Consider the following 12880-nt stretch of genomic DNA (forward strand, 5'->3'; position numbering starts at 1 on the left):
GTATCTGTTGTTTACAGCTATATAGCTGTGATCAGCAGATAGTGCAGAGCGATCGGATTACTGATCGCTATAGCCCCCTAGGAGGACTAGTAAAATAAAAAAAAAGTAAAAACAAAGTTTTAAAAAATAAAAAAAAATCTAAAAGTTCAAATCACCCCCCATTGAAAATTAAAGGGTTAAAAAAATAAATAAATATACACATATTTGGTATCGCCGCGTTCAGAAATGCCCAATCTATCAAAATATAAAATCAATTAATCTGATTAGTAAACAGTGTAGTAGCAAAAAAAATTCCAAACGCCAAAATTACGTTGTTTGGTCGCCGCAAGTTTTACGCAAAATGCAATAACAGGCAATCAAAACGTAGCATCTGCGCAAAAATGGTACCATTAGAAACGTCAGCTTGAGACACAATAAATAAGACATCACTGAGCCATAAGCCCGCTACACACGCTTCAATATATCTCACAATCCGTCGTTGGGGTCAAGTTGTAAGTGACGCACATCCGGCATCGTTTGTGAGGTATCTGCGTGTGACACCTACGTGCGATCAGGATTGAACGCAAAACCGTTGATCGCAAACACATCGTATCTTTGTCTAGAATTGAGCGTTTTGTTGCACAAACCTAGTCAATTGAAACGTGTGACATCCCTCATACGATTTTGATGTCTGTGGCTATGTGCGCAGGTGTGCGCTCTGCACCGCAGCTTAAAAAAGGTCCGCTTCAGAGCGCAGCTGAAAAGCTGCGTTCTGAAGCGCCTCACAATGTCTGTCATTCACTAATCTCTGTCAGTCGGTCACTATCTCTGTCCCTCACTCTCTGTCCATGTCAGGCTATCCCCCTCTCTCATATACTCACCGATCCCCGGCGCTGCACGGCATTCACACTGCTCCGGCGGCTTTTACTGTTTTGAAAAAGCCGGCCGCCCAATAAACAATCTCGTATTCCCTGCTTTCCCCGCCCACCGGCGCCTATGATTGGTTACAGTGAGACACGCCCCCACACTGAGTGACAGGTGTCACACTGCACCCAATCACAGCAGCCGGTGGGCGTGTCTATACTGTGTAGTGAAATAAATAATTAAATAATTAAAAAAAAACGGCGTGCGGTCCCCCCAATTTTAAAACCTGCCAGATAAAGCCATACGGCTGAAGGCTGGTATTCTCAGGATGGGGAGCTCCACATTATGGGGAGCCCCCCAGCCTAACAATATCAGCCAACAGCTGCCCAGAATTGCCGCATACATTATATGCGACAGCTCTGGGATTGTACCCGGCTCTTCCCGATTTACCCTGGTGCGTTGGCAAATCGGGGTAATAAGGAGTTATTGGCAGCCCATAGCTGCCAATAAGTCCTAGATTAATCATGTCAGGCGTCTATGAGACACCTTCCATGATTAATCTGTAAGTTACAGTAAATAAACACACACACCCGAAAAAATCCTTTATTAGAAATAAAAAACACAAACATATACCCTGGTTAACCACTTTAATCAGCCAAAAAAAGCCCTCCATGTCCGCCGGAATCCAGGATGATCCACCGTCGCCTCCAGCGCTGCTGCATGGAGGTGACCGGAGCTGCAGCAGACACAGCCGCTCCTGTCACCTCCACACAGCAACTGAAGACAGCCGCGCGATTGGCTGAGCTGTCACTGAGGTTACCCGCTGTCACTGGATACAGCGGTGGCCGCGGGTAACCTCAGTGACAGCTCAGCTGATCGCGCTACTCACCGCCGCTCCTCTCACCTCCACGCAGCAACTGAGGTGAGTAGCGCGATCAGCTGAGCTGTCACTGAGGTTACCCGCGGCCACCGCTGTATCCAGTGACAGCGGGTAACCTCAGTGACAGCTCAGCCGATCGCGCGGCTGTCTTCAGTTGCTGTGTGGAGGTGACAGGAGCGGCTGTGTCTTCTGCAGCTCCGGTCACCTCCATGCAGCAGCGCTGGAAGCGACGGTGGATCATCCTGGATTACGCCGGACATGGAGGGCTTTTTGGGGCTGATTAAAGTGGTTAACCAGGGTATATGTTTATGTATTTTATTTCTAATAAAGGATTTTTTCGGGTGTGTGTGTTTATTTACTGTAACTTACAGATTAATCATGGAAGGTGTCTCATAGACGCCTGACATGATTAATCTAGGACTTATTGGCAGCTATGGGCTGCCAATAACTCCTTATTACCCCGATTTGCCAACACACCAGGGCAAATCGGGAAGAGCCGGGTACAATCCCAGAACTGTCACATATAATGTATGCGGCAATTCTGGGCAGCTGTTGGCTGATATTGTTAGGCTGGGGGGCTCCCCATAACGTGGAGCTCCCCATCCTGAGAATACCAGCCTTCCGCCGTATGGCTTTATCTGGCTGGTTTTAAAATTGGGGGGGACCGCACGTCATTTTTTTTAATTATTTAATTATTTATTTCACTACACAGTATAGACACGCCCACCGGCTGCTGTGATTGGGTGCAGTGTGACACCTGTCACTCAGCGTGGGGGCGTGTCTCACTGTAACCAATCATAGGCGCCGGTGGGCGGGGAAAGCAGGGAATACGAGATTGTTTAATGGGCGGCCGGCTTTTTCAAAACAGTAAAAGCCGCCGGAGCAGTGTGAATGCCGTGCAGCGCCGGAGATCGGGGATCGGTGTGTATATGAGAGAGGGCTGCTCAATTCATTTACTCAGGAGTTTAGCGGTCACCGGTGAGTCCTTCACAGGTGACCGCTAATCAGGACGTGGCACAGACAGAGCCGCAGCATGACAATGAAGTCGGGTGAAGTTCACCCGAGTTCATTCTGACAGTGCGGCTCTGTCTGTGTCTGCTGTCATCTGCCATTCACCTCTGCTACATGGCTGTCTGTGTCTGCTGTCAGCGGCCATGTAGCAGAGCTGAATGGCAGATGACATAGTAAAAACGCATCCCTACACATTACACATGCTTGGCAAGTCAATAAATAAAAAAAAAAAAAAAAGGTGCCCAATGCATACATCACAGAACACATGATCTAAAGGATCGCACACAAAATTGATCAATTTAACATAGACTACTAACGCACGTGTGACAGCAAATGAACGACCTACGTGCAATCTCATAAAATCCCGTATGCAACCTGGGCGTGTCACATCGCAAATGCGATTGTACAACTAATTGCAACGTGTAAAGCAGGCTATAGATCCCAAAAAATAAAACGCTACGAGTTTCGGAAAATGGCGCAAAATGTACGCCACTTTTATTGGACAAGCTTGTGAATTTTTTTTAACCCCTTAGATACAAGTAAACCTATACATGTTTGGTGTCTACAAACTCGCACCGACCTCAGGCATCATACCCACACATCAGTTTTACCATATAGTGAACACGGTGAATAAAACATCCCAAAAACTATGGTGCCATCACACTTTTTTTGCAGTTTTTCCACACTTGGAATTTTTTTGCTGTTTCCCAGTACACCATATGGTAAAACGTATGGTTTAGTTTAAAAGTACAACTTTTCCTGCAAAAAACAAGCCCTCATATGGCAAGATTAACAAAAAAATAAAAAAGTTACGACTCTCGGAAGAAGGGGAGCAAAAAACAAAAACGGAAAGTGCCTGGGGGCTGAAGGGGTTAAATCACCCTTCATTCACCCCATTGAAAATTAATGGGTTAAAAAATTTAAAAAATATACACACATTTGGTATCGCTGCATTCAGAAACCCCTGATCTATCAAAATATAAAATCAATTACCCTGATTGGTACACTGCGTAGCGGAAAAAAATTCCAAATGCCAAAATTAAGTTTTTTGGTTGTCGCAAATATTGCGCAAAATGCAAAACAGGCGATCAAAATTTAGCATCTGTGCAAAAATTATACGATTAAAAACATTAGCTCGAGATGCAAAAAATAAGCCATCATTGAGTCCCAGATCCTGAAAAATGAGAACGCTCTAGGTCATGGAAAATGGCGCAAAAAGTGCACCACTGTTTTGTACAAACTTCTGATTTTTTAACCCCTTAGATAAAATACTTGTTTGGTGTCTACAAACTCGTACTGACCTGAGGCATCACAGCAACACATCAATGTTATCATATAGTGAACACGGTGAATAAAATATCCCAAAAACAATCACACTTTTTTGCAATTGTTCCGCACTTGGAAATTTTTCACCATTTTTCAGTACGCTACGTGGTGAAACTTATGGTTTCATTTAAAAGTACAAGTCATCCAGTAAAAAACAAGCCCTCATATGGCAAGATTTATGGAAAAATTAAATAGGTGAGCAAAAAACAAAACAAAAAAATAGAAAATCGGCTGGGGGTGAAGGGGTTAAGGTCACAACAGATGATAAGACTATGTTTGTGATATTGCAAAAATTCAATGACTCTCTCTTTTTGACTCCATATTCTTTACAAAGAGAAAGTGAATTGCCATTTGGGACTGCACTAAAAAAACTGCCAATGTGAATGAGGAAAAATTAAGCTTTGACGCATCGATGAGCAATTACCATTCATTTAAGTTATAGATTGGAATTCCCAATTCTTCTCTTAAACAATGTATGTTACAGCAATACACAAAGCCACAGTCACTTATAAAGTATTAGAGAACTGCACTTTCTCTGGATTAAAAATAGGATACCTTTGCTCATTTTTCAAGCAAGTTTTTCTCATGCAGGACTTCTGAACCCTTTTTTGATAGTCCTAAATCTCATTCCAGTTCAACTCATGCTGGTGAAACCCCTTATGAACTGAGACATTGTAAATTTCAAAATCTTCATCATTGAAGTCACTTTGTTCTTCATCATAATACTGTTCTTGAAAAGATGGTAGTTCAAGAAAAAAGGGCACTGGATTTTCAGCTGAATACGGCACTGGTCGTGTAGCTCATGGTAGACTAGGAGACTCTATTTTATATTTATTTTTCTTGTCATATCCTGAAGTTTTTGCTTTACAAAAGTAATAGTCACTGGAATGATATCAAGACTTTCGCCAAACAATAGGGTTACCAAATGTTTTCTTACCATGTTCCTTCATCCACATCCGTAAACTCTCCACATAATGCTTGCACATCTTGCGAGGGGCCCAAAACTTATCTTGATCACTAAGTTTTACTTTGAAATATGCAAAATAGGTTTGTTTGACAAATGTGCTGATGTTTGTCACTTGACTGGAAATGATGACACTGCCATAGATGTAGCAAAAGGATTCAGGGTTGTTTAGGCGCTTACGACGAGAAATAGCGCCTAGAGACATACATGAGCTGAAAGAAAGTAAATAAGTGTTTATATAAAAATAAATAACACCCACTAACCCCTTCTATACAGACTTTTGAAATAGATTTCACTATATAGAGTGGCATACAACATCTCGCCACAATGTCTCACCTGTAAATGAATAGGTGGAGAATGACTGTCAACCGGCAACAGATTATTGTTCTAGGCCCTAGACAAATAATCTGTTGCCGGTTGACAGTAATTCTCCACCCCTTCCCGCTTGAGGGTGGTTCTCTCGTGGCCAACAGGAGATCACTATTGCTACCCTTGATCTAGCCTAAGGTAATTGTATGAAGATAAGCTGTGGTGAAATAAACCTGACATGATAGACAAAAACTAACCACAGATTTAGGAATCAGCATGCTTATTTTTGTCTAAAGCAGCAAAAAAATGAAACTTTACAAAATGATCTTCAAAATTGTTTCCCTATGTTATCTTTTTTGGGGTTTTTTTTCAAGATGCTTTATACTAATAGCCTCATAGCAGTCAAGTAATGTGCATATAAGTGATATATCATACTATATCTGGTCAGCTCCAATGAATATATTTCCTCTTGGAGAATTGTGAAGCAGCCTAAATCTGTAGTATTATCTATGCACCTTCAAAGCACTATATATTATAATATAGCATGCCTTCCAGTTTTCCACAAGTAGAAATGTTCTACGATCTGTAATATCAACAGTAACAGTTTGTGTATTTCTGTTTATTTCAGTGTAAATTAGAATATCAAGCTTGCATCTTGGGAAAACAAATAACTGCCAAGTGTGATGGGTATTGTCCTTGTTCTTCAAGCAAATCAAAATCTGTAAACAAGAATAATAAAAGAGGTAAGATTTCTAAACAATTTGTAAAAAGGATTTTGATTACAATATCTTAAAATGACAGCGAAATTACACATATTCATATCATCTTTTTTTCTTTACACACTAATTAGCTCTAACGTTAAAGCCACTGGAAAGTAAAGTGAATATCATTGATTATCTTGTTACAATAGCACCTGTCCAGAGGTGAGATATATCAGGAGCAAGTGAACAGCCAGTTCTTGAAGTTGCTGCGTTACAGGAGGAAGAAAGGCAAGAATAAGGATCTGAAAGCCTTTGATAAGGACATATTGTGATTGCTAGATAACTTTGATAGAACATGTCTAAAATGGCAGGTTGACAGACTCATGGGTGCATAAATCTGGGGTCACACTAAACGACAGTGACAACGACGTCGCTGTTATGTCACCATTTTCTGTGACGCAACAGCAGCGACCTTGTAAGTTGCTGTTAAGATCGCTGCTTAGCTGTCAAACACAGCAGCCGAAGCAGCGATCATAACGACACGCGTCGCTGTGCTGCAACATGTGCAGAGAGCAGGGAGTCGCGCACACTGAGCGCTGGCTCCTTGCTCTCCTAGCTACAGTACACATCGGGTTAATTAACCCGATGTGTACTGCAGCTACTTGTCACAGTGCAGAGAGCAGGGAGCCGCGCACACTGCTTAGCGCTGGCTCCCTGCTCTCCTAGCTACAGTACACATCGGGTTAATTACACGATGGGTACTGCAGCTACATGTGCACAGAGCAGGAGCCGGCACTGGCAGCGAGAGCGGCGGAGGCTGGTAACGAAGGTAAATATCGGGTAACCACCTTGGTTACCCGATGTTTACCTTGGTTACAGCTTACCGCAGCTGCCAGATGCCGGCTCCTGCTCCCTGCTCGCTTCATTTCGTTGCTCTCTCGCTGTCACACACAGCGATCTGTGCGTCACAGCGGGAGAACGACGACCAAAAAATGAAGCTGGACATTCAGCAACGAGCGGCGACCTCACAGCAGGGGCCAGCTCGTTGCTGGATGTCACACACAGCGACGGGACGTCGCTGCAACGTCACAGAAAATGGTGGTGTAGCAGCGACGTCGTTGTCATTGTCGCTGTGTGTGACACCATCCTAAGGCTTTTTAAAGAACATGATGAGTTAAGACAAATCCATGTAGTCAAAGCAGCTACTGTAACACAAATTGCTAAAAAAGTTAATGCTGACTAAGATACAACGGTGTCAAAACACACAGTGCAGCACAGTTTCCTTTGTACTTGGCTATGTAGCTGAAAACTAATCACAGTGTCCATTTTGACCACCGTCTACCACTAAAGGTGCCTTCAATGAGACAATAAGCATCAAAACTTAAAGGAAACCAATCACCAGGATTTTCGAATATAATCTAAAGCCAGTGCTATACTGGCACGATCAGGCTGATTCTCTACATACCTGTAGTGGTCACCTCAGATGTTTAGGTTTTGAAATCCAAGAAAGTAAAGTTTATAAAATCGGCAGCTGCTTGAGAGACAGCAGTGGAGGAGAAGATAATATCTGGGGGTGGAATTCATAGTTATACGATACGATACGATACGATACACTTTATTGATCCCGTAGGAAATTATAGTTATCCCCTCCCCCTGTTTATTATTAACATAAGTATTATACAATCGATGTAACTTTTCACTTCCAGGACCTATGGTGAGGTCATACCCATGTAATCAGAAGGGGCAGGGCCTCAGCCAATAGGAAAATGTTGCTTCCTGATATCAGCTTTGTTGGCTGAGGCTCCGCCCCTTCTGGTCACATGGGTATGACCTCACCATAGATCCTGGAAGTGAAAAGTTACAACGATTTTATAATACTTATGCTAATTCTAACAGGGGGAGGGGATAAGTATGAATACACCCAGATATTATCTGCTCCTCAGCTGCTGTCACTCAAAAATATGCCAATTTTATAAAGTTTCCTCTCTTGGATTTCAAAACCTAAACATCCGAGCTGATCACTAGAGGTATGTAAAGAATCAGCCTGATAGTGCCACTATAGCACTGGCTTTAGGTTACAGTATATACAAAAATCCTGCTGATTGGTTCCCTTTAACTGTAGAGCATTAAAAGAATGGGGCCTGATAAATGACATTTTATTTTACAATATGTGTATGGTGATACACTATACTAATAAGGCAGATTGGTAGATGCAGTGCTATGCTCTGGATAGAGTTTTTTTTTAGAAAACTCTGAGTCCTGTCATTCATATGGATGTTATCTTGATACATACTGTATCTCCTATCAAGACAATGTTGTAGAACAAATACGCATCTTCACAGCAATGTTATTGCCCAATATAAGTGACCTCTTCGGGCTTTGAGCCCCGCCATACTGATTTTTGTTCTTAGAAAGGTTTGAAGTCTATGATAAAAGTTCATGTGACTATTTGAACACTGTTTTTCAACACAACCAAGCTACAAGATACATATTGTTCTCTCCACTATGAGCAGCCAGTGTGACCTAACCAGGTTACTATGGCTTACATCATCTCCATACTTGTTCCCCATCAAGCACATCTGAGACTTTATTTTTTGGCATTTGCAATGGGAGCTAACACAGCAGATCTTGTTAATCCTATCAGCATTTCTCAATCAACCATTCATTACCTCATTGATGCCATACCAAGACGAATAAGTGTTTGCATGGTACTCATACTTGACAGTGAATAAATCAGTGTTAAAGAAAAAATAAAACAAAACAAAACAAATATATTATATATATATGTATATATATATATATATATAATATATAAAGCTGAACGTGTGTATGTATGTATGTGTGCGTGCGTGTGTGTGTGTATGTCCGAGATTTGCATCTGCACCGTCGCAGCTACAGCCACAAAATTTTGGACACTCACCTCTGGACCCCGAGAGCATCATAGGCTATGTTGTGAGGCAAAATTTTAACCCCGCGTGTTCCAATTTACCAATCAATTTTGCCCCTATCTACATAATGGGAAAAAGTGAAACGAAAAGTGTATTCGCACCGTCGCATTTACAATCATGAAATTTTGCACAGATATCTCATGTGACCCAGGGAACGTCATAGACTATGTTTTGACAGGAAAATGTAACCCCGCGCTTTACAGTTACTCTCAAAAAAACATGGCTCCATTAAAGTAAATGGAGCCTGGAACTACAGGTTATTAGTAGGAGCTGTGATTGGTTGCTATAGGAACAAAAGACATTCATAGTATAAGAAGCTTATATGTGAGATAAGATGTTGGTGGGGAGACGGATAGAGAGAGAGACAGACAGAGAGACAGACAGAGACAGACAGGGAAAGAGACAGAGGGATAGAGACAGACAGGGAAAGAGACAGACAGAGACAAACGGTGAAAGAGACAGACAGAGACTGACCTGGAAAGAGACTGACCTGGAAAGAGACTGACCTGGAAAGAGACAGACAGGCATGCAGACAGTGACAGAGACAGGCAGACAGGGAAGGAGGAGACAACCAGAGAGACAGACAAAGATAGATGGGGAAAGACACAGACCTTGATAGAGACAGACGGGGAAAGAGACAGAGAAATAGAGACTGACAAGGAAAGAGACAGACAGACAGGGAAAGAGACAGACAGGAAAAGACAGACAAAGAGACGGGGAGACAGATGGGGAAAGAGACACACCTGGGAAAGAGACAGAGCTAGAAAGACAGATGGGGAAAGAAACAGAGAGATAGAGACAGACAAAAAAAAGAGACAGGCAGAGGGGGAAAGAGACAGACGGAGAAAGAGACAGATGGGGAAAGTGACAGACCTAGAAAGAGACAGACCTGGAAAGAAAGAGATGGAGCACATTACTTGGCCAGTTTAGTTAAATCTGTGTGGAATATCTGTGGTGTTGAAATATATGTTGTGAAATGCTTCTATTAACTTAGTTTTTGCCTCTTAATCATTGCATTTCTATCTATTTGTTTTGTGGTTTTTGTGTACAGAATAAATTTTTGTTAATACATTCTATTTTGTTAACAACAGTTATTAACCCAGGCGAAGCCGGGTAGTACAGCTTATATATATATATATATGTATATAATATAGATATATATCTATAAATAAATATATATATATATATATATATATATATATATATATATATATATATATATATATATATATATATATATATATACATACACACACTGTGTATGTATAGAGAAAAAAATACATAAGATGTTCAGTAGCATAGTTTGACAAAGGCTATGTGTCCTTTACATAGTCAAGGTTTTTAGTCAAATCGTTGCTACTGTACACACAATTCAATAGAAGTCTCATACGCTTTTTATATATTGTATGTCTGGAGTGCTGCTTACTTTATTTGTAATCTTATAAATAAAAATGTATGTATGTATTAGCATGATAAAAGCTTTGGAAGATTTGGATTCTTTGTATTTTTTAGCAAAAACATTGCCATTGTACACATGTACACATTGGCTTATTGCTATTGTTATGAAGCAACTCACATGGGATTTAGATAACACACTAAAAAACTGCAGCTAACCATGCCGATTCCTGTACATATTAGAGAGCCCAACCCCGCAGTCTCTAGTGGTTATTGGGTGTCTTGGTAAAGTTCTGATCACAGACTAAATGATAGAAGCTTGAGCCTATGCTGCCTGATTGGATGTTGATCGCTTCACATTGCTCCTAAGGAACTGGGGGGCAGAGAAGAGTGCAGTTTACCTACAGAAGGTGTGCTGAAGTATAAAGAGATACCAGAGTGAGTAAAACAGACAACAAAATACAAGAGTAAGTATATACTGCTCTAGAATACTATGCCTACTTTCTAACAACAAACATAAAAACAGGGCAAAATAAAGAACATAAACAATGGAGAGATAAATCCTAGCTAGTTTTCCACTCACTGGCATAAGCAAACACCAATATGGCTGGATATAAATGAGAATATCACCAACAGGAAATACCAGCAGGGGAAAAGCACTTAAATGGACCCGTCAGGTCTACTATGCCCTCCAACTCAGCAGCATCCATACCTGCACGCAGAAATTCCTTCCCTAGCCAGCCCATGCTATTCACTAATATGAGTGTTTAAAAAAACTACTTAGAAACTGCACTGTTCCTATACTAATGATTGCCTTGACTAGTCAATGGGTTATTGTTTTCCCAGACTAGTCGGCCCTCTTTCCATATTATCATGCCCCTGTGGGCATGATAGCATAGTTTCCCTAAGCTGGCGTCACCGACAGTTCCTGAAAATCTTGTGCATGGCCACATCAGTTCGCCTTTAAATTCGGTTGTATGCTTCTCGGCTTCATTAGGCGCATTGTGTATGATCGTAAGTTCAAAAGATGTGTACATGTGCTGTCTTCTGAACTTCCAGGTATGTGCAGTGCAAATATTGATGTTGGGAAGCATTCACCCTGCTTCAAAGTCGCACTGACATGGCCAAAATGAACTGTGTTCATGTACAATATTTCCATTAGCTGGTGTTGACGCTAGCTTGTGAAAATCATATTATCACGCCCACATGGGCATAGTAAGATTAAAGAGGGCTGACTAGCATGGGGAAACAATGCCCCTCTGACTTGTCAAGACCTTAATTAGCATACGAAAAGCGCAGTTTATGTCTTTTTGTAAACATTCATATTAGTGAATAGCATTATACAGGGCTGATTAGGCAGGGAATTTGGGCATACAGGTATGAATGCTTCTGGGCTGGAGGGCATGGAGGACTTGACAGGTTCCCTTGAAATCCACACAGAAATTTGATTAGGAAGACAAACGCATAAATAAAAACACTATTATCCATAACAGAACTGGAGCAAGCATAAGATAAACTAAAACACCTGGAGAAAAGGTGTATCTGCTGTAGGGCGGTGGACAGAGAGACCAAGGACAGACCACAGGGTTTGAATCCAGATGCATGATACTATCTCCCTTCTACAAGGGGCCATTGGACCCATAGAAGTCCCCAACTGCTGACGCCACTGACAGAATGCACTCACTAGGCGATCTGAGTGCAAATCTCTGACATAAACCAAGGAATTATCCTCCTGTCCCAAACCCTTCTATTTAACAAGATACTGCATCCTGGAACCCAAAAGTCACTTTACCTCATACTCCTAGTCCTCCTTTAAGTCAACCTCAATGATGTCCTGAGGAACCAGCATCCCCTCAAACTTTTTAAGAAGAGAGTAATAGAAGGAATTATTAATCCTCTATGCAACTGAGAGTTGGAGCTTGACCGTCACAGGATAAATGATTTTAATTATACAGACCAACAAATTTATGAGCAAATGTCCTTGATAGAAATTTGAGACAATGATTTTTTGAGGATAACCAGACAAAATCTCCTACCTTAAGGACAGGAGCCCTCCTATGTCTGCTATTTGCAGTTTTCTTGATCCAATCACAAGTTATCAAAAGACCTTTTTCAACTTCTCTGCAGACCTTAATCAAATCAGAAGATATCTTTCCTCCTCTGGGACCGCTGACTGCAAACCAGAAAAATTACCAAAACCTGGATGAAAATTCCCACAACACAAAAAAGACAAGATATTAGTAGCAGTAGAGGTGTGGTTATTGAGAGCGAACTCAGCCAGAGGAAGAAAATCCACACAGTTCTCTTGATTAGGAGAAAAACTGAAGAGAACAAAAGCTTAATTCCTTACGTGGAGCAAAAGCTATACTAAAGTCTAGCCATAAACTGAACCCCTCTAACAGAAATAATGCTGTTAGGCGTCCCATGTGACTTAGCAAAGTGAATGAAAAAGAATGTAGCAAAACTCTTAGCCAATGGCAATTTTGGTAGCGGAACCAAGTGA

The 12880-nt window shown here is 41.4% G+C and overlaps 1 protein-coding gene across 2 annotated transcripts in view; it reads left to right on the forward strand.

Moving 5' to 3' along the window:
- The window catches only part of SPOCK3 (SPARC (osteonectin), cwcv and kazal like domains proteoglycan 3), a 585104-nt gene that overhangs the window by 456412 nt on the left and 115812 nt on the right, over positions 1-12880 (forward strand). For both annotated transcript variants that reach the window (XM_075347291.1, XM_075347286.1), the window contains exon 6: positions 5962-6076. In XM_075347291.1, the coding sequence (XP_075203406.1) occupies positions 5962-6076 (115 nt within the window). The remainder of the gene's footprint in view (positions 1-5961; positions 6077-12880) is intronic.

The sequence above is a fragment of the Anomaloglossus baeobatrachus genome, chromosome 1 (assembly GCF_048569485.1).
Source record: "Anomaloglossus baeobatrachus isolate aAnoBae1 chromosome 1, aAnoBae1.hap1, whole genome shotgun sequence".
NCBI classification, from domain to species: Eukaryota; Metazoa; Chordata; class Amphibia; order Anura; family Aromobatidae; genus Anomaloglossus; species Anomaloglossus baeobatrachus.